This window comes from Podarcis erhardii, assembly GCF_964252035.2.
Source record: "Podarcis erhardii genome assembly, chromosome: 15".
NCBI lineage: Eukaryota > Metazoa > Chordata > Lepidosauria > Squamata > Lacertidae > Podarcis > Podarcis erhardii.
Window position 1 is genome coordinate 12,540,109 of NC_138505.1, and position 21,535 is coordinate 12,561,643.

At 46.2% G+C, this 21,535-nt stretch overlaps 1 protein-coding gene across 1 annotated transcript; it reads right to left on the reverse strand.

Moving 5' to 3' along the window:
• Positions 1-58: 58 nt before the first annotated feature.
• Positions 59-20,975, reverse strand: FERMT3 (FERM domain containing kindlin 3). Its single transcript, XM_081842935.1, has 15 exons — positions 20,785-20,975; positions 14,450-14,619; positions 13,482-13,715; positions 11,863-11,988; positions 11,046-11,214; positions 10,318-10,420; positions 9,535-9,642; positions 8,118-8,252; positions 7,468-7,517; positions 7,039-7,163; positions 6,286-6,392; positions 5,356-5,565; positions 4,429-4,553; positions 1,245-1,386; positions 59-784 (listed from the first exon to the last, which is right to left on the reverse strand). Exons 2-15 carry the CDS (start codon positions 14,607-14,609, stop codon positions 605-607), a joined length of 1,974 nt encoding a protein of 657 aa, XP_081699061.1. The 5' UTR covers positions 14,610-14,619; positions 20,785-20,975; the 3' UTR covers positions 59-604.
• Between the last annotated feature and the right edge of the window lie 560 nt (positions 20,976-21,535).

The following is a 21,535-nucleotide window of genomic DNA, read 5'->3' on the forward strand; positions in this document are numbered from 1 at the left end:
TTCACGGAGACAAAACAAGTCATTGTGGGAAAATGTGGGGAAAGGACAATGAGAAGCGTTTCCAAGTATGTATTTATTTATATATTTTTATAGCTCCTTGGGATAGATAATGAAAACAAAAAAAGCAAATTCCCCAGCAAAATAGACAACAATATAATTTTGTGACATCGAAATATCCTTAAATGCCCCCCACAACAATTGCTGACTTAACGCTGAGCACACACTCTCCCCCCAAGTGAACTGCAGACTAGGAAGGCTCTGCAGGCTATAGACATCCTAACATAATGCAAAAGGGCAGATAATGGATTTGGGGTGCGTAGGCTGGTCCCAGGAATTTGCGCATCCCCTCCCAAGAAAAAGGCATGACAAGACATCCCTCCCTCTCTACAACAAGCACGCCAATTGCCACACTCCTTAGAATACAATTCCTGCAGATCTCTGCTCCTACGCTCATATTGGGAAATATTTATCATGCCCAGTAAGTATTCCCAAGCGATTATAGGGCACAATTGACCCCGGTTAAGAGTCTCTGCTTAGACGCCTCCACAAAGAGGCTGGCCTAGTGTGCGCAGTTTCTGGGGGAGCCCTAAGGTGTGGAAGAAGGTCAGAGAGCTTCATGGCCTCCCGTCAGCTTGTGGAAGAGTTCTTCATCCAGCGTCTGGCTCCTGTCATTTGCGCGGGTGGACAAGAAGATGTACCCGCCAATGTACTCATGCACGATCTTGCAGCCAGCAGAAATGCAGCTGAAGGCCACGTTGATGTGCTCATCAAACTCTATGGCCACCTGGGGAAAGAAGGTTAAAAGCTGAGCTTGCGGACGTCTCTTTGGGTGGTCACCTATGGTGCGTATAAATCTTGTACAGGCGAATAAGCAAAAAAGTTTAAAGGGTTGTTCTCTTTAGGCCAAAACTGCAGTGGGGGACGGGGAGGAAGACATGTCCTTTTACTTGTGCATTTGTCTCAATCAATTCTAATGCAAGGATAGGCAACGTTGGTGCCCTCCAAATGTTGCTCAACTCACAACTTCCATCATCCACAGCCAATGGTCGGGGACGATGGAGCATGGAGGCAGGGGCAGTCTGTCCTGTTTTGCCACTTAAGGGGAAATGGGAAGGGCTGTGCCGTCGCCCGCACTTCCTGCCCTCTCACCTGCACTGCTACTTTGTTAGTAAAAGTCAGGGACTGGCTACGAGAAATGCATATTCAGAGAACTCAAATCCCAAGCTCCCCACCCCACCGCTGACCTGCCGGATATCCCAGTTGACGTTCCACTGGCGCATATTGCTGAACCGCCAGGTCTTCACCACGTCTCCAACGGCCAGGTCAATGCGGATCAAGCGGTTGTTGGCGATGCCCAAGATTTCGTCCTTCCGGCTGCCCTTGAACCTGCACACAAAGATGGCAAGGCTCTGCGTTTTTGCTTGCACTTATAAGGTTCCTCTACTTCTAATCTAGAGGGAGTGTGCGATTGAAGAGCTAAAGGCTGTGTCATCACCATCACTGCAGGGAGGGTGGGAGCTGCTACAAATTTAATAAATAATAATAGCAATAATAATTATGGGGGGGGCTGGTTGCCTCTAAGAGCTACTACAGCCCCCTTCTCTACATTTTCAATCTTCAGTTTAAAAAGGAAAGCAAATCGCTAGTCAGTCCTCATGTTTTCAGTACAGGCAACTCCCCATTTATGTGGGGGTTGCGCTCCGAGGCACTGCGTGCATCAGCGGGACACAGGTAAGCCTGTCCCCGCCCTGTTATGCCACACACCCCTTCCTAGTGTCCAAAACTGCATATGCCAGCAATTGTGCGCATGTTGAATGTGCGCAAATGAGGAGTTACCTGTAATAGAAGCATTGCAGGTATGCAGTGTTGATACCTACTAGCCCAATAGGAAGGAATCTGCAGTTCGTTGGGGGAATGAATGCAAAAGTTCTGGGATGGTAAGTGTTTTTACCTTTTCTGTGATTTTTGAAAATAATAGCAACAAAGTTTTGCACTATGAAAAAGTTAATACATTAAATAAAGTAAGGGCTGGACATCCCTATACATTTTATAGTAAACCACTTTGAGATTTTCTACAATCAAACGGTACATAAATCGCATGAATTAAATAAATAAAAATGGTGTTGTGGCATTACAAAGACTAAAATTTATAGTGGCTTAAGCTTTGGTAGGCTAGAGTCCCCTTCATCAGAGGCAGTTAAGCTGCAAAAGTTTATGCAGCAATAAATTTGTTAGACTCTAAGGTGCCACAAAATACTTCGTTGGGTTTGCTGCAATAGAATAGCTGAGCTACACCTCCAGAATTTTTTATCCCAAATTATAAATCATTTATGCAGCTTAACATTGTAAAGACATGATCCAGCCACGAACTGCGCAATTTTTAACTCCATGAATTTCAGTAAGAAAGTTATCCAAAGCAATTCCTATTTAGGAGACATCAGGAGACTTTGCCTAGCAATGGGTTGTATCTAAGCACAGTCTTACTCAGAGTAGACCCACTGAAATTAATTGGCATGACTAACCTGGCTTCATTATTTTCAGTAGGTCTGCTCTCAGCAGAATTTAGTTTGATACAACCCGGTGTGTTTTAACATGGGCTCAGCTCTTTGGTGCTGAAAACCAACAGGATTTTAAATCTGCATTTGGTTGACCTTGATCATTATTTAAAAAAACACAAAATAACCAACAGAGGTTGCTCTGATGCAAAGTCCAACATCCTGCCTTCCACAGTGGCCAACCAGATGCCTGCAGCCAGCCCTGATGGCAGTGGTTCACTCCTTTCATTGCTCCTCAGCAACCGATATTCAGTGATATCTGTGCTTCTGAATCTGGAAGTTCCATTTTGCCATAATGACCAACAGCCCTAGATAGACCTCTCTGGATTTTTTGCATGTCTTCTTAGATGGTTTTAACACATCTGTCACCCTGTCAGACCAAAAGGCCCATCCAATCCAGCAGGCCCTGAATGCAAGAGAGACACTCCTAATCCCCACTGCCAATCTGTTATTCTCAGCAACTGGTATTCAGAGGTAAACTGCCTCTGACTCTGGAGGTAGAACATAGCTATGTTCTATGCATGAGATGAAGGGCTCCCTCTTGTCTGCCTTCTCTGGTTTCACTGGTTGCCCCCAAATTCTACTATTATCAGAGGTGTGTGGGGTGTTGTGTGCTACACATCAAATTATTTCAATTAAACACCTATCATGAGAAAGGGAGAAGGAAAGACTTCTTCAGACATGCAAATAACTTCCAGAAGTTGCCTTTCAGAATAAAATAAAATACCATATTTTTCCTTCTATAACACGCAGATTTTTTCTCCTAAAAAGGAAGGGGAAATGTCTGTGCGTGTTATTGAGCGAATGTGTGGTCCCTGGAGCCAAATGGCGCGAGGGGAGGCAAAAAAAATCAAATCGCGCATCTCGGAGAAGGGAAACCTGAAAAGAGGAAGCGGCTGCTTTCCTGCATTCTGCCTCAGGGTCTTACTGCCCACCCACCTCTGTTTCCTTGCTGTGTTTGCTCAAACGGAACAAAGAGCAGGGAAAGCCCCTCCCCTCCAGGCAAGCAGAGGGGAAAGCAGAGTGTCGTCTGCTGAAAACATGCAGGAGGGAGAGAGAGAGAGAGAGAGAGCGCGCGCGCGAGCTGGCTGGCTTGGGTGGGTAGGTGAGGGAAAACTTTTGCCTTCCTTTCCTCCCTCCCGTTATACCCCTCTCCTGCATTCTTAGCCAGCTGCTTCTCTGCACACCCCTCTCGTGCTCCTTGTCCGTTCTGTGTTTTTCCTTCCCTCCCCACTTAAAATGTGGTTAAAAAGCATGGATCCACATGGATCCTCAGGATCTTTGCATTTGGTCACCCCAAATTCACCATCAGATCACATAGCATGTCCATGGCTACAGCCTGCCCCCCCAAAATCACGCACCCACTGTTGCCTGGGGCTGCAGTGGTGCAAAAATGTGGTTAAAAAGCATGGATCCACATGGATCCTCAGGATCTTTGCAATGGGTCACCCCAAATTCACCATCAGAGCACATAGCATGTCCATGGCTACAGCCTGCCCCCCAAAAATCACGCACCCACTGTTGCCTGGGGCTGCAATGGTGCAAAAACGTGGTTACAAACCATGGATACACAGGGATTCTCAGGATTTTTGCATTGGGTCACCCCAAATTCACCATCAGATCACATGTCTGTGGCCACAGCATGAAGCCCAAAAATGATACATCCACTGTTTCATTCAGAATGTTTTTTCCCTTGTTTTCCTCCTCTAAAAACGATGTGCGTGTTATGGTCAGGTGCGTGTTATAGAGCGAAAAATACGGTAATTAACGCTGAAAGATTTTTCATTTGTGCTGTCGAAACCAGCAGCAGTTCATGAAAAGGTGCTTCAGTTCCTCCCAAATGGTTTTCAGGGAAGCTCAGCAGTTTCTTTACCTGACTACAAAATAAGAGATGCCAAAATCGGGAAGCGACTGCCAAACTTGAATAAACTTCATCTTGGCATCAGGGAGCGACAGCTGGGCCACGTTCTGGTAGGCCTCCAGGATGCGAGGGGTTAACTGTGAGAGTTGCAAAGGGAGAGATTAGTGCAAACCTCCTCCTTGGCCTCACAACCATTGTGCAAAAGAATTTAATCAAGGTATCTCAGGAGGTGTGTGAATGCATAGTGAATCAACAAAGCAGCTTTGAAAAGCCCAAGGCAGATTTTAATTACGTGTATTTTTTTTTTTAAGGGACGCGGGTGGCGCTGTGGGTTAAACCACAGAGCCTACGACTTGCCAATCAGAAGGTCGGTGGTTCGAATCCCTGTGACGGGGTGAGCCCTGTTACTCGGTCACTGCTCCTGCCAACCTAGCAGTTCAAAAGCACCTCAAAGTGCAAGTAGATAAATAGGTGCCGCTCTGGGGGGAAGGTAAACAGCATTTCCGTGCGCCTCTCTGGTTCGCCAGAAGCGGCTTAGTCATGCTGGCCACATGACCCGGAAGCTGTACGCTGGCTCCCTCGGCCAATAAAGCGAGATGAGCGTCGCAACCCCAGTCGGTCACGACTGGACCTAATGGTCAGGGGTCCCTTTACCTTTACCTATTTTTCTTTTTAAAAAGAAATTGGTTTGATGTTTGTGAACTGCTTAGAAGCTACTTTGGCAACTGAGAGGTATATAATAAATTAATACTAATAATGTGACCATGATGGGAGTTGTAGTCTTGAGGGCCAAAAGTTTCCCACTCCCAATCTATAGAAATGCCCCATGTTAAGACTTCAATGGATCTGATTTGTAGATTGACTTTTTCTCCTGGCAACTGCTGCCAAAGCAATCAGTCAGTGGTCAGGGTGGTTTGGGGCCGTGCGGCCCAAAATTACCTGCTTTGGTTTGAATTTCTTCTGGTAGCGAGGAGACACGAGCCACTGGGCTCCCTCGGCCTGCTGGGCAAGACGGGCGTCCGGGTTGGTTTGCTGGAGCTTTAGAAAGGACAGGATGTTCTCCACCTCGGCCTGGTAGGATGAGTCTGCCATGGTCTTCCCCTTCGCTGCCAACCTACAACCTGCCATCCAACGGGCATATTGCTGCTCCTGGTGAGGGAGAGGAGGAAATCACTTGCCTTACACTGAGTTCGCTCTAGCTACTCCTACAACAGCCCCTCACCCATCCTTATACAAGGCTGTTTGGAGGAAATCAACTGGGATGGCGTTAGATCCGAGGTCCAGGCTTTGTGGGGGCAATTCTATGTACTCGGCCTGGAAACTGCAGTTAGTGCAGAATACTGCATCACAGGTTATTGAGAAAACCAAAACCCTGGCCGCGTTCTTGCCATACATTTAAAGTGCTATGATACCACTGTAAATAGCCATGGCTTTCCCCACAAAAATTCTGTAGTTTGTTAAGGGTGCTGAGTGTTGTTCAGAGACTCCTGTTTCGCCTCAAAGAGCTATTGTTTCTTTATTGATTTATCAAGCTTATTAGATTTATAGAAAATCTCAGGATGGTTCACAAAACCCACTTCCAGAGTTCCCTGGGAAGAGGGACTGATGGTTAAACCACTGGGAATTGTAAGCTCTGGGAGGGGAACGGCGGCCCACCTGTCAGAGATGCAGTGCTGCAGTTGCACTGATTTTAGATGATGACTTTCAGGGCTCCTTCCAACTATGGTAGGGTTGCCATAGTTCAAAAAGTAAAAACCAGGACTCCCCGAAAAGTTGTTGAGCTTTCTTTTTAGGAAGACCCCAAGATTGTTGACGTATGGCAGCCCTAAACTGTGGTTCTAGACCGGGCTTCCCCACCACCCCACTCACATCGGAACATCGCAAGTGTACTTCGCTCATCCCATCGGGGGAAGGTACCAAGAGCTTGATGCAAAATTTCTGGCCAGAGATGTTGACGTCCGGCACAACCTCACAGCCTGGAGTGGGGCAGAAACAGGGTTAGGAACAGTTAGAAGCTGGCATACAATGCTGTCTTATGCAGAGAATTGGGACCACTGGTCTGTCTATCCCTACACTCATGGAGCTGCACTTTCTCTTTGAGGAAAAGGGCTGGAGGCTCAGGGATAGAGCAATTTTTTTGCAGAAGGACTCGGGTTCAACTCCTCATGTCTCTAGATAGTTCTGACAGGGACTCTTGGTCTGAAACCCTCGAGAGTCTCTGTGCCAGTCAGTGTAGATAATACTAAACTGGAAGGACCCGATGGTCTGATGCAGTATAAGGCAGGTTTCATATACAGTGGTACCTTGGTTTACAAACTTAATCTGTTCCAGAAGTCCGTTCTTAAACCGAAGCGTTCTTAAACCAAGGCATGCTTTCCCATAGCAGCAGGGGACTCAATTTACAAATGGAACACACTCAACATGTCCTGCTTCCAAGGCAAAGTTCACAAACCAAAACCCCTACTCCCGGGTTTGCAGCGTTCTTAATCCAAGTTGTTCATAAACTAAGCTGTTCTTAAACCAAGGTACCACTGTACTCATATTTGGAGATGTGCTCCATCCTTTGTAGGCCGTACTAATGCCGGATTGGGAAAGAGGCGTTGGCAAGGTGGCTGGACTCACCTTTGAGGCTGAGTTGCTGCACAGGTTCTCCCAGAGCTTCTTCAGGACTCTTGTAGTAGGAGATGGAGGTCTCTTTGAAGATCACCCAGTACTGCTTGTAGCCCTTCAGAGTCAGCTTACGGGGCCTGTAGAGCAAAAAGGGTGACTGACAGAAGGACATGAGCTTCATCTCCTCTTCTCCCAGCTAAACACACCCAGCTCTTTCATTTGTTCCCCATAAAGCCTTGTGTTCCAAACCCTTAAACATCCTGGTCAATTCCACCCATTTTGCTAATGTTTTTAGTTGATCATAATATCCCAGCCCTTCCTGGAGATGACAGGGATTGAACCTGGGACCTTCTGCATGGAAAGCAGGTGATCTAACCACTAAGTGCCACTGCCCTTCCCCAGGATCCATTCCCTCATGAAACATACGGTTTGATAGCTCACCTGAATATTCGGAGATAATCCTTTAACTCTGGGATAACTGTGAGACTGTCCTATTTTGGAAATGACAAATATGTGTTGTTGTGGTGGTGGTGGTTTTACATATTTCCTGTATTTATAGACTGCCTTTCAGTCTCATGGTCAAAGAAATAATAATAATAATAATAATAATAATAATAATAATAATAATAATAATACAAACAGCAGAAATAAAACAATGCAACATTTTGGGTTGTCTCCATCTAGGTTCTACTCCAAGTAGACCCTGTTGCAATTAATGAATGTAAATTAAGTCTGTCTATCAACTTGGGTCTACTCTGAGAAGGCCTAGCACTGAATGCAATCTTTTGGAACTCCATTCTGGTACTTATCAGAGAAATACCACCCCTCTTGTCTTCTGGACCTTGGTGGAAAGACTTTCCTTTTTTAACAAGCCTCTTAAGTGGAGATCTTTATTGCCGTCTGTACTGGATTTGAAATAAAATAAATAGCCCATTTCAGAAAACCCCAAAGGAAAAAGGGAACTAAATAGCAACAGAAGCAGAAGCAGCAGCTGATAGAAACCTTGCTGGCAACAACATTCAAATCAAGAGAGGGAGGCTCCAGTCAGAATGCCTCAGCATAAGGGAAGGCAGGCCCTGTTGGGAACTTACCAGAACGTTGGGAGCTGCTGACGAACCTTCCAGTTTGACCTCCAAGGTGGCGAGGGCCTTGTCCAGGTCATCAAGGCCAGAGTCACCAGACTGCTCCACGGGATTGGTGTTCAAAGACAATTCATTGATATGATACTGGAAGGAGTGAAAGCTCTGAATTAGCTTTGTGCAATACTGACACTCGAGTCTCAAAACAAAGCTCTGAACACTTATTTCCTTATTTATAGAACAATTTCTTCACACTTCCTAATGCAGGGGCAGGGAAACTTTTTGAGCTCGAGGGCCTCATTCCCTTCTGAGCAACTTCCCGAGGGTCAAATGCAAGCAGTGGGCAGAGCCAGAGGCAAAAGTGTGGGATAACCAGCCTCATATAACCAAAGTGCTTAATAATAATATTATAATAATTTATTATTTGTACCCCGCCCATCTGGCTGGGTTTCCCCAGCCACTCTTGGCGGCTTCCAACAAAGATTAAAAATACATTAAAATGTCATACATTAAAAACTTTCCTGAACAGGGCTGCCTTCAGATGTCTTTTTCAGTCTAATTAATGCACGAAGGGGTTAATACCATAGAGTAAGCTGTCCTGCCAGGCTTAGCAAGGTCACATCCCCTTACCTTGGGAGGAAATGGGTAATCAGGCCTATTTGTTCAACCTTTGGTCTACCAGAGAAGCTCAAGGTGTGAGGAGGTCTGAGCTGGTTGCTGGAGCTCAGAGCACATGGCTCTTACAAGCCACTGTGGAGTACCTATACCACTAATTTAGGAACTTTCAGCACTGTAACTAAACCGAGTTTTACTTCCTGTGTAACTTTTTTTGAATGCTGTATGAAAAAGCACATGAATCTGGCCTTTGGAGAGTTTGTAAGTAAATCATTTTTTATTTTTGTTACTTACCAAGCATGTAGTCTTTTTCTATACCTAGGGGGAAACTTTGAAAAGGCTAATTTTAAAGGTCCAGCAATCTATGTTTCCATGCTTTACTTTGCTGCATGTTTTGTGATTTTAAATCTCTGCTGAGGTTCTCTCACCAAAGAGAACCCCAGAACCGGATCTTGGTGTCCAGGGAATTATCCTTATATCCCATATATATCTATTTTTCCATAAACCAACAAAGCAAGCAGAGCAATTACTGTAAGTTTTCCTTTTTTGCAGTAGGCTAATTTATATACACGCTCCTCTCTCTGTCCTTCGTCCAGACAACAGAGAAGCACCATCAGCATTCAAGGACTAATTCCAGCTCAGTTGGTAGAGCAAGAGACTCTTAAGCTCAGAGTCAGGGGTTTGAGCCCCTTGTTGGGCAAATGATTCCTGCATTGCAGGGGGTTGGACTAAATGACCCTTGTGGTCCCTTCCAACTCTGCAAGCCTATGATTCTAGCACTCAGAAAACTTTTTGTCCAGGGAGAAAAGGTTACCTGCAGAGCCGCAAACACCACCATCTCTTCCTCGGTGCAATCTGTCTCCTCTAGTAGCACGGCCCAACGCGCCTGTTCATACAGCTGGTTGATCCTCACGGCATCGTACTACATGGGAGGGAACGAGCAACAGCAGAGGCTGAGTGCCAAACCAGGGTTCAAATTTCACCTCCTCCAGGAAGTTAAGTGCATTTTTAACCCACCTGTCTTCCTGTCTAGGTGGAATACAAGATCCTCCCTTACATCAGGGATGGGGAACTTGTGGTCCTCCAGAAGTTGGGACTCCAACTCCCATCAGGCCCCAACCAGTATGGCCAATGGTCAGAGATGATGGAAGCTGGGAAACCAGCAACACCTGGAGGGCCACAGTTCCCCCCTGCTTTGCCTTACACATTAAAAAGCAAAGGGTGGGGACTTGCTCTGCAAGAAACCCCCTACAAATTGGTAGTTCCCTGTGGCACACACTCCAAGGCAAATGTATGTTTTAAAATGCTAAATATGTCACATACGAAACATGTCACAGACGATGGGCAGAGCAACCCTACATCTTCAGCAAGGTTTACCAACACTTTAAAAAAAACCTGTTTATATGTTTTGCTCCCTGGTCATTAGGACCAGAAGCTCCCCAAGTCGCGAGGAGTAGAAACGCACCTACACACACACAAAGACAACTGAGATCCTCAGAAGGATTTTGGAGCAGCCACCAGCTTAGAGGGTGCATATTATTTTTTACAGAAACAAGTGGGGTAAGGCTGAAGGCCCAGATCCCAGGGGAGCACTGACCTTGGGCTCCAGATCAAAGAAGCTGTAATATTTGAAACGTAGCCACAAACAATCGTTTTCTTTCACTTCTTGCTGCAGCAAAGTCCGCGACGAGTCCAGCCACCTGGGAGAGAAATCCACTCTTAATTACAAACATGGAATTCCAACCAGCGCTTGAATCTTTCCTGCAAAATACTGTGTTTCGTTTCATCCAGCAGTATACAAATTTTGTTAGATCAATTGACACAGGTTCCCCATTTGCGTAGTAGATAAGCAGATACCATTCTCTATCTTTGGCTTGGAGCCAATTTGATTCCCTCCCTCCCTCTCTCTCTTTTTTTTCCCCTTTCTTTTCCTTCTCCTCCTGCGATGAGGCTACATTTTAATATTTTAATGTTCCATTATTTTAATGTTGTATTTTATTTTTGTTTTTAAGTTGTAATCATTCATCTTGTTTTTATTATTGCTTGTAAGCCGCTCTGAGCCTTGGCTGGGGAGGGCGGGGTATAAATAAAAAATTATTATTATTATTATTTATTATTATTATTATTATTATTATTATTATTATTATTATTATTATTATCTAGCAAAGTATCTCAAACTCTTGCATTCAAGACAGTGGTGGACCTTGGGGTCTCAAATTACAGCCCTGTGCAACACCAAAATTCAGGGGTCACGCCTTTCGCCTTCCCTTCTACAACATAGTAGTCCTACAGTTTGCCCAAGCTAGCTAGCCCTCTTCTCCTTACCTGCTGTTGATCTGCGTCTTCTCGGAGAGGGAGCCTGGCCGGTGCATCTGCAAGATCTGATCGGGTGTCAGTCCAGTCTGACTGACCGACAGCATCCTGTAGCAGGCCTCAGTTTCGGCACTGTCCGAGAAGTGAGCCGGCATGCCGCGGAACAGCTGCTGCTCTGCACCTGGTGACAGAACAGAATGGAGGAGGGGTCATGGCTGCGGAATTGGGCAGCCTGTATAATTTGTCTTCTTGAGAAGGATCATCGTATGACCTTTGGCTTGTTCAAGTAAGTGCAGCTGAACTTCTGGGCTCCATGCGGCGAGAATAAATTCCCCGGGAAGAGACCCGGTTCCAAAGAGAGAAGTGCCTCCCACGGAATCACAGTATTTTACAGCCGAATTGAGACCTTGGAGGTCATTCCTGCTCAGTGTAGGAATCTTGCAATAGCAGCATCCCTGAAAGCCTCTACTTACAACACCTCCAGTGCCTACCACCTCTTGAGGCAGACGCTTCCATGGTGAAAACAGCTCTTGCCATCAGGATGCTTCTCCTAATGCAGAGGTAGCCTTCCAGAGCGGGGCCTTTTCAGTTGTGGCTCCTCATCTGTTGAATGCTCTCTCCAGTGAGGTCCACCTGGTGCCTTCAGTGACATCTTACCTTTTTTTCCAGGTTTTTCATAGACTGAGATAATGTTGCTTTATCCTATTTCCAGTGAATCCTGAAGCTACACACTTTTGCACAGGCAGGTGCATGCACAAATGTACACACACACACACACACACACACACACACACACAGTCAGTCCTTTGGACACCCCTAAGTTCCTTACTTGCTGGCAAGCGCACCCCAGTCAGGTCATGGCTTGCTACAGAGCTCCTCTCTTTGTCCTTCTGCTTCCGCTTCTCCTTCTCCTCCGGCGCACGCAGTAACGACAGCTCTTCATAGTGACGGATACCTGCAGAGGGGCAGAGGCTGCATGAGTCCTTTATTCAGGCTAATCATAGCCAGATAATTTCAGTTCAGTTTGCATTTAAAGGCAAACTTCCCCAATTCTCACTTTCCAAAAGAATATGAGAACCGAAACACAGCCATCTTCAAAATTTAAACTTCTATGAGCAGACTCTCCAAGTGTCCCTATTTTCCAGGGACAGTCCCAGATTTATAGAAGTTGTTCCGGTCTCTGATTTAATCCTGGAATGTCTCACTTTTCCTTAGGATGTCCTTATTTTCATTGGATAAATGTTGGAGTTATGCAACCCTGAGCCAAAGAGGTAAGTAACTATACAACCCTTAGCAGACATCTATGTAGGGAAGTTTTTTAAAATTTTTATTATGTTTTTATATATGTTGGAAGCTGCCTAGATTGGGGCAAACCAATCAGATGAGTGGGGTATAAATATTATTATTATTGAATAGGGTGTCCCTATTTTCATTGGATAAATGTTGGCAGGTATGTATAAATAGTTGCAAATAAAAGTGCAAACTCTACAATTCTATTATTCTAAGGGTGATCAGCTGCATAGGAGGGCAGGGAGCAGGATTAATTGTGCAGAGGAGAAAGTTCCAGCTGTTGTAGCTTTCTCTGCCCCTGCACAATGAATAAAAATGCAGTTGCCCTGCCTGCATTTGGGGCCATGCACCCTATCCTCCTCTGATGTCTAGACCATAGGGTTTGGAAACACAGCATCAGAAAGCCCAGTCTCTGAAACAGAACCAGCTGGGCAGGCACTAAGCAAAGGGTCACCAAAAGGTTGGGGACAGTGAGCCCCATTGCAACGTTCAGAAAGTACTGTGGGTGCCACTCACAAAGTTTATGTGCGATAAGACAAAATGGCTGCCGGGAGGAAGTGGAACAGCACAAAATGGCTGCCACACCTAAATTATCACAGAAACAGATACGAACACAACATAATGTGGGTATGCCCCACGCCCCATTTCCATCGCTATGCTTCCTCACAAAGAGAAGCTCTTTATACCTCTCTCTCCTCTGTTCAAAACAGAAGGGAGAGCAGGGGCATCCAGTTAAATGTGGGCACGTTTAAAGGGCCATGGTCAAGCCGGTGCAAACAGCATACTGTCCAACTTTTATGCAGCCAAAACTGGTTCTGCTCCCGGGTGAGTCACATGACCCGCACAGTGCTCTCAACCTGAAAAGTGGTCCCCCCCCCCCCGGGTGAGATTTTGCACGGTGCCCAAAAACGCGCGAGATCGTGACACCCAAAATGGCCACTGTGATCTCGTGAAAAAATGGGATGCTCCTTATTTTTCTGGGTTACTTGGGAGGTATGAAACAGGAATTGAGCTGGGAGAGCAAACAGTCTCTAGCATATTTTGGGTTTTTGAGGAGATACTGGGTGCCCATGGGCCTCGCACTGGCAACCCTTGCACTAACTAAATAACATTTCAGAGCTTTGGAGACAAGCACTCTGAGCTTCTTGTGGTGCTCACCAAGTATCTTGCAGAGGTCAGCAACTGTGCGGAAGACTGGCTGGGCAAAGTTTGCCCGGATCCTGACTTTGCAGCGATTCGGTAGGGAAAGGAGTATAGGCTTGTGCTGGGGAGTGAACCGAAGTTTGGCATCAGCCAAGATCCCGTATTTATCCAGGCTCCAGTTGGTCTTCAGCAGCCAAAGTTTCTTCTGCTCCCACCACAGGGCATGATCTGACCAGTCCCTCTGAAGCTCTGGAAGCAGGAAAGTTGAGGCAGGGAACACCCTTTAGCATTAGCATCAAGACACAGGCCCAGAGAATACAGAACTGAAAATAATAAATAATCCAGGGTGGCTTGATTTAAATGAGCGTTGGGAAACCTTTTTCCACCCGAGGGCCGCATTCCCTTCTACACAACCTTCTGGAGTCCACCTGGTTTTTAATGGCTCCATTTCCCCCATTTTCTCTGTGCTCCCTGCATTAAGTTGACATGGTACAGCCACTTTGCAAGGACTGTGCCACCTCAGAAACAGCTGTCAAAATGGCCCTAGCCCTGTTCAGCTAAGAATAGCTTGGTTAGTTCTAAGCCTACTTATCACATCACCCTCCAAGTGGGTTGTAAGGGGAACTAGCACCAGTTCCCCTGAAAATGACAGGCTCTAAGCTTATACATACTGCTTATCTAAGCAGTGCCAGAAACCCACACAGGAAAGGATCCGACCACAATTCCCCCACCCCCACTGAGTCACAATTATTCTCCCAAACACACACAAATGGGTCCAGGAGTATCCTTTGTACAAACCATAGAAGAATCCTGGGAACTGTAATTTGTTAAGGGTGCTGGGCATTCTACCTCTGTGGGAGGAAACTATAGTTCCCAGGATTCGGGGTGTGTGCTTTAAATATATGTTGTATACGCAAGCTGAGTTGGATATCACCCTCTTTCAACAAGAAAAGCGGTGAGGGAAAACATCTTGGAAGACATACCTAATTTATCCACAATCTGCAGCATTATGCCGCCGATATGCATGTTGCCGGTGACCCGGAGGGTGACTGGGTCAGCTTCAGGTCCCAGATCTTCCACAAAGGCTCTGAGCTCCCAAGAGTCATCAATGTATTCCCCACTGGCTGTTTTCAGCCCAGCCATGGTGAGAGCCCTAGAGAGGAGAGGATACAAGGGTTGAGAGAAAGAAAAAGCACCGACAGTTCATTTCCAGGCTCAATTCAATAAGCTCCTTCTACCGTTCCAAGCCTTAAACCTGTGGCAGAAAACCATTTTCATATTGGGGGCCACATTCTCTTCTGGGCAACCTTCTGAGGGCCACATGCAGGGGCACCAATTCCAGGGGGCCTGGGCACCCACAAATGTGTTTCTGTGGGTGCTCAGCCTCCACTCCCCCCACCCCCCACTGCTGCCTGCCGCCACAGTAGGTGGTGTTCCTTGGGAAGAGGGACTGAGTCTGAGAATTGTAGTTCTGGTAGGGGAATCGGGGGGGGGGTGTCTCCTAACAACTCCCAGCACCCATAACAGATTACATTTCCCAGGATTGTTGAGTGGGGGGGGGGGAGCCATGAGGGCCTTCTCGGTAGTGGCGCCCTCCCTGTGGAATGCCCTCCCACCAGATGTCAAAGAGAACAACAACTACCAGACTTTTAGAAGACACCTGAAGGCAGCCCTGTTTAGGGAGGCTTTTAATGTTTGATGTAGTACAGTATTTTAATATTTCTTTTTGGAAGCCGCCCAGGGTAGTAGTAGTATTATTATTATTATTATTATTATTATTATTATTATTATTATTACAGTGGAATGATTCTGCTTTAAACATATAGAGTAGATGAGGTCTACAGGGGAAGGAATAGCATAGTTTAATACTTTTGTGTCAAAACAAAAGACAAAACCACTCCTGGAAATTTTCTTTTTTAAAACCGAATGCTAGCATATTGCAGGGAGAGGCCCAGCACTGTGCAATGCACTCTCTATATTTACAACCTGCAAGCCAGGTTTGACAAGTAACTCATTTCTTCCTGTGTGGTTTGAAATCAAGCAGTATCATCTTCCATGCGCCCAGAGCAAGGCTCACTCCTGCCAGCAGGATGGAACAGAACTGGGTAAGACACTTCCTGTCAAAGGCCTTGTCTAGACTGCTATAATCTCCAGATTCTTGTCTTCCTTCCTTTCTTGGTACTATGATCTCCCCTCTCGTTGTGCTAAATTTGTCTTTTGCTCATGTTACAATGAGACATGATGGCCCCAAAGCCTCTTCTATGAGCTGCGTGGAACTCTGCCCTTCAAGCTTCCAGTCCTCTCTGAACTCTCCAAACTAAGTGCATTGCCCTCCATGCCCCAAAGGTGGCAGAACAAGGCCACCGATAGATTGTTCAGGGGTGCTGCGCGGCAGGTGTGGGGAACCTTTGGCCAAACAGATGCTGCTGAACTCCAGTCCCATAATGCACAGCCATTGTCCATGCTTTCTGGGGCTGATGACAGTTGTACAGTGGTACCTCGGGTCACAGACGCTTCAGGTTACAGACTCCGCTAACCCAGAAATAGTACCTTGGCACAGAACAAATTAAGTTCTTAACCCGAGGTACCACTGTAGTTCAGCAATATCTGGAGGGCCAGGGATTCCCCACACCTGCTGAATGGGTTAATACCAAGGAATGCAACATGACAGGAGGCGGTGATCACATCCGCACCATATATTTAAAGCACATGGGTTTCCCCAATGAATCCTGGGAATTGTAGTTCGTTAAGACTGCTGGGAATTGTAGCTCTACAGTTCCCAGGATTCTTTGGGGGGAAGCCATGACTTTCAAAGTGGTATTCTCATTGTGCATTAAATGTACAGTGTGGATATGATTAGTGTTTAAAAGGGGGGTGCAGCCAGAGGGGGCACCTCCAAATGCTGTTGGACTACAACTCCCACAATAATAATAATAATAATAATAATAATAATAATAATAAATTTTATTTATATCCCGCCCTCCCCAGCCGAAGCCGGGCTCAGGGCGGCTAACAACAATCAACAATCAAACCATCAGATATTCACACATTCTAAAAATATTACATTATAAAAATCAATTAAAATCAAATTAATGGCAACTAATTAAGCAAGATTCTAAGCAGGTTGCCAGAGGAGGGAGTCAGGCTGCGCCCTGACCAAAGGCCTGGTGGAACAACTCTGTCTTGCAGGCCCTGCGGAAGGATGTCAGGTCCCGCAGGGCCCTAGTCTCTTGTGACAGAGCGTTCCACCAGATTGGAGCCGCAGCCGAGAAGGCCCTGGCTCTAGTTGAGGCCAGCCTAACCTCTCTGAGGCCTGGGACCTTGAGGATGTTATTATTTGCAGACCGTAGGTTTCTCTGTGGAGCATACCAGGAGAGGCGGTCCTGACCATTGGGCCAAGCTAGCTGGGGCTGATGGGAGTTGGAGTCAAAGAACATCAGGAAGGCCACAGACATTCCCCGTTCCTGCTTCACAGCAAAAACATAGCAACAAACCCCAAAACAGTAAATAAATTCATGACATTGCATGGGTCACAGCCCTGTGACTATCACGCCCAGAATCAGGTGAAATGTCTGTTCGTTTTGCTATGGTAGTGAAGGGCGAATCTTCCTAATCTTACTTGGCAACCCTGACCAGGGTTACCAATCATTTCATGCTCACGTTGAAACAAGTGAAACATTGTTTTAAAGAACAGCCAGTTAGCAAGTTCCCCCCTCTAAATTTATAGCTTTGTTCCAAGAGAGCCAAAACATGCACAACCCCGTTAGGTTAGGTTTAGTCCAGCATCCTGCTCTGACAGTGGCCAACCAGCTGCCTCAGTGGGAAGGAAGCCCACAAGCAGGACCTGAGCATGACAGCAACTCTTGGGTAGCTCAGAACATGAGACTCTAAATCTCAGGGTTGTGGGTTTGAGCCCCATGTTGAGCAAAATATTCCTGCATTGCAGGCGGTTAAACAAGATGACCCTCATGGTCCCTTCCAGTACATTTCCATGATTCCCACCTGCACTTCCCAGAAACTGGTATTCAGAGGCAGAACTGGCTGGTGATCCTGATCCAGGCCGAGAGCAAGTTTGGTTTCTGCTCAGTCTACCGTGAGTGTGAGGCAGGAGTGTTTAGAACGAATATTGACCAACCAGCATTGTGCTTCCTATTACTGGTCCTTCAATTATCATCTTTAGCCCTATTTTTTGTGCTGCATGTGGCTTTCCTTTTGGGGTGATGGTAACGTGTGCCTGAGTGGCAAGGGGTTACCATTATACTGTCCCAATTTTGACATCCATTCCAGTAGTCATGGGCAGGGAGATTCTTATTTGTGGGGTAAGACTCCTCATCACTGTTTCCAGCCTCCCCACTTCACAAGAAATCGCTGGATACCTTTCTACCGAGCCCTCTGTTTTGGCAGTGGTAATACTGAATGGCAGGTCAGTCCAAAGCAAGACCATAGTCATCATAATGTGATTGCAGATGAAGGGGCAGATCTGACATGGACCACTAAGACCTGGGGGTGCGGGGTGAGCTTGGTGGGTCTAACCTAACTGCATTGTGCCTTCCTGGGTATATGGTGCAGCATCAGGCTCAACTGGAAGTTTGGAGATGGAGCTGCCCATAAGAGCTCCCATCTCCTCCATTAGGAAATGTCTTGATCTCAGGGCAAGCATACAGCATCTGTGTCTAGTGTTGGAGCAGAGATACAAACTGGGGATACTGCTGACTGAACTGGCCCAGGTGGATTTTAACCTGATGTTGGAGGATGCCAGGACATTTGTGATTTTAACATCCACCCGGAGGCTGTGGGGGCATCTCAGGGCTTGATGGCCTTCACAGCCACCTTGAAGGAGTCTGAAATGATCAATGACACAACATGCCAAGCAGAGCATATGCTCGATGTAGCCTTTGCCTTGAGTGATGTTGTGGGTGGTCTGAAGTGGTGTCTGTGTGCTCTGCTCCCCTCTAATTAAGTCTGGCTTGGTGGTGGCAATTTGGCCCTGCAGGGGTGGTGGACCTGTGCAGATGGTCTGCCCTTGGAGAGAGGGATGGGTTCCTGGGAGATCTTCCAGCAGAGAAACCAGAGGATCCTGTCACAGCCCTGGTCTTGTTGGGGAATGGTGAGATGCGACGGACAGGAGTCAGGATCATCCTTGAGCTTGTTTTCCAGCATTACATACCCCAGCTGGCTCTCTGGTACTTTTGGGAGCTAAGGGCTATGAAGCAAACTGGATGAAGAGTAGAGTGGCTAAAAAGGAAGGGCAGCTGGGCCAAAATCAGGGGAATTGGGACTGAGTAGCTTGTTCCTGTCCAGTTCCAGTATTGTTGCTACTTAGGTTACATACACACCAATTCCTGGGAATTGTAGTTTAAGGATCCTGGATCCTATAGCTCTTTGTGGGATAAACTAGAGTTCCCAGAATTATTTAGGGGAAACCATGTGCTTTAACTATATTGTGTGTATGCAAGCTGACGTCATAGGTTTGTTCCATCCCATTTTGTTCAGACTTTTTGAAAGAACTCACAGAAAGCTCACATTTAAGTTTTATGCGTCTTGTACACGCTTTACATAAAATACACATTTCCCCTCAATCTTTTCAGTTCATTTTCCTGTAAAGTACACATTTTGTACACTTATTTTTCCATTAGATGTATTTCTGTGCATGCATCAAAACTGTATTGCAAAATTCAGAGGAGTGTGCAATCTGACTGGGAATTGCGCTACAGTCCACAGACAAGTTGAGTAGCATTGGATTGAGTCAGTCCACTGGAAAAAGGTAGAGCAAGTTTCTCCTTCTTCCCCTTCATTTTTAAAGCATGTATTTTTACATTTTGCTTATGGGGAAGCAAAGTACAAGTGCTGGTAAGACCTCCACCATCCATCATCTAAATTTGACTCTGTGGCAAACAAACCTAAATTAGCAGTGCCCAAAGTAATTTGAAGTCATTTCAAGCAACACCCCCTCCTAGACACATACAATCCACACATACAATCCACCATGATCAAGTGTCAGTTATTATTACAACCGTTTCCAGGAAAACCCACAAGCCCTTTAGCATATTATCAAGAGTAAAGGTGACCCTCCTCTTCTTTACAAGTGGGCACAGTAAGAAGTGGGATTCTAATTTCTCTCTCTTGTTATGTGGGTGGTGCCATTTTGGCCAAACAGGGATTGGCGTTCACACCCTGAGCATCAGAAATAGAAGGAAGTAGAGGCATTTCACTTCCTCCAGGGCAAGCGACTGGGTATTTTACAGGGGATGTTCCCTTTGTCCTGGATTAAATAACCTAGAGAATAAAATAGCACAAGTACGCTAATGCTCCCTAAGAGAAATTGGGTGTTTATGAACTGGAGATGAAGAGGTCTCCTAGCATTTTTTAATGTGCTTGATTTATCTTGGGTCAGCTTGCTGTTAAATGCACAGGAGGCAGGGTCGGTACAGCCAACCTGCCAAAATGCTTAAACTGTAGAAGGATCCTCAGAGATATGCAGAGTAAGGCAGACCAGCATTTAAATCCCATGTGAAGTCCTGCTGTAGTCAACAGTTTTAACCAAACAATAGAGAAATAGTTGAACTAGAATTTATCACCAAATTTGATTCCAATTTATTCGGAGCTCATTCGTAGCCAATGCTCTCCCACCCACCCTGCAACACGAGATTTAAAGTCAGGAGGATTTGTATTATTGCCAATCCCTTCCGATGTGAAAGGTCACTGTACTTACAGTGGTCATTAGACTTTTGCGCAGAATTACCACAGGCTAGAATAAGCTCTTCCCTTCCAGAGTTTCTTTCCCCCTACTGTTTGCTACTTTACTCTCTGTGCCAAGTACAAGGATTGGAGAACCTGTGGCCTGCTGCATGTTTGCTGGACTCCAGCTCCTATCATCCTTGACCATTGGTCATGCTGGTTGGGACTAATGGGAGATGGAGTCTAACCACGCCAGGAACGGTGGCAGAATCTCCATCCCTGCTAAGGAGAACATGTGAGGAAGTGTGCTGTGACCTACATAGGATTCTCCCACAAAATAAAGAACAGCCCTGTTGGAGGAGATCAATGGTCTATCCAATTCAGCATTCTGCTTCCCACAGTGGAAAACCAGATACTTCCAGGAAGTCCACGAGGAGGGCTGGAAAGCAATCACTGTCTCCTGTTGTGGGACACCTAGTTCAAGTGATGGCCCCACCATTGTTGGACTTCGGTGGAGAGGCCCCATGGGTTTGTGCACAAGTGAGCCTGTCTAGGAATAGTTGAGAGGAGGAGGAGGTGGTTCCTCTTCTTAATCTGTCAAAACTAAACCTGTAAGCCATAAACCAGATAAGAACCCTACCTTGAGGCTGCGGTCTCTACGCAAAGAGCTCTTTGGACACCAGCGTGGACCAGGAAGAGGGTTCGGGGATTTCTGTGGACTGCTCAGTTGACTTGTTGGCGTCTCCACAAGGCCCCTCAGCTCAGGGCGTTTCTCTGCACTCCCCCACCTCTTATCAACTTCCTCCCTGCATGTGTGACACACACACACCGGAACTGCCACTTGCTCAAAAGTGGAAGTCATTTTTGCAACCTCGTGTTTGCTCTGAGCAGGAAGCTTTTATAGCTCTGTGGGTGGGTCAGGCACTCGGCCAAGCAAGGACTTGCTAGGATTGTTTAGAGCTGTATTTCAAACACACACCCCTCAACACATATACGTACCTGCGACCAGGTCACGGCTTCCGTTTTAACAAGATGTGCAAGCAGGGGACAGCAGCCTGCCCCCTGTTGGCTACAAGGGGTAAGAGCACCCAATCTTGGGGCTATTTAAAAAACAAAAAACCATTAAGGGAATGCTTTTTACACACACACAAAGGTAGATGGGCTGGATGAACATCTGCAGCAGAATGATTGTGCACAATGGTCAATATTAGTTCAAGACTGCAGCTGGGGGGAATTGTTTTTGAGTGTGGCCATGTAAAACACACACACAAACACACACACACACACACACACACACAGCTCCTTGCAAACAGAAAATCAGCACATCAGTCAAAGGGCTGATGTGCTACTTTTATACACACAGTGGAATTTTCTTGACACAGGGAAGTACA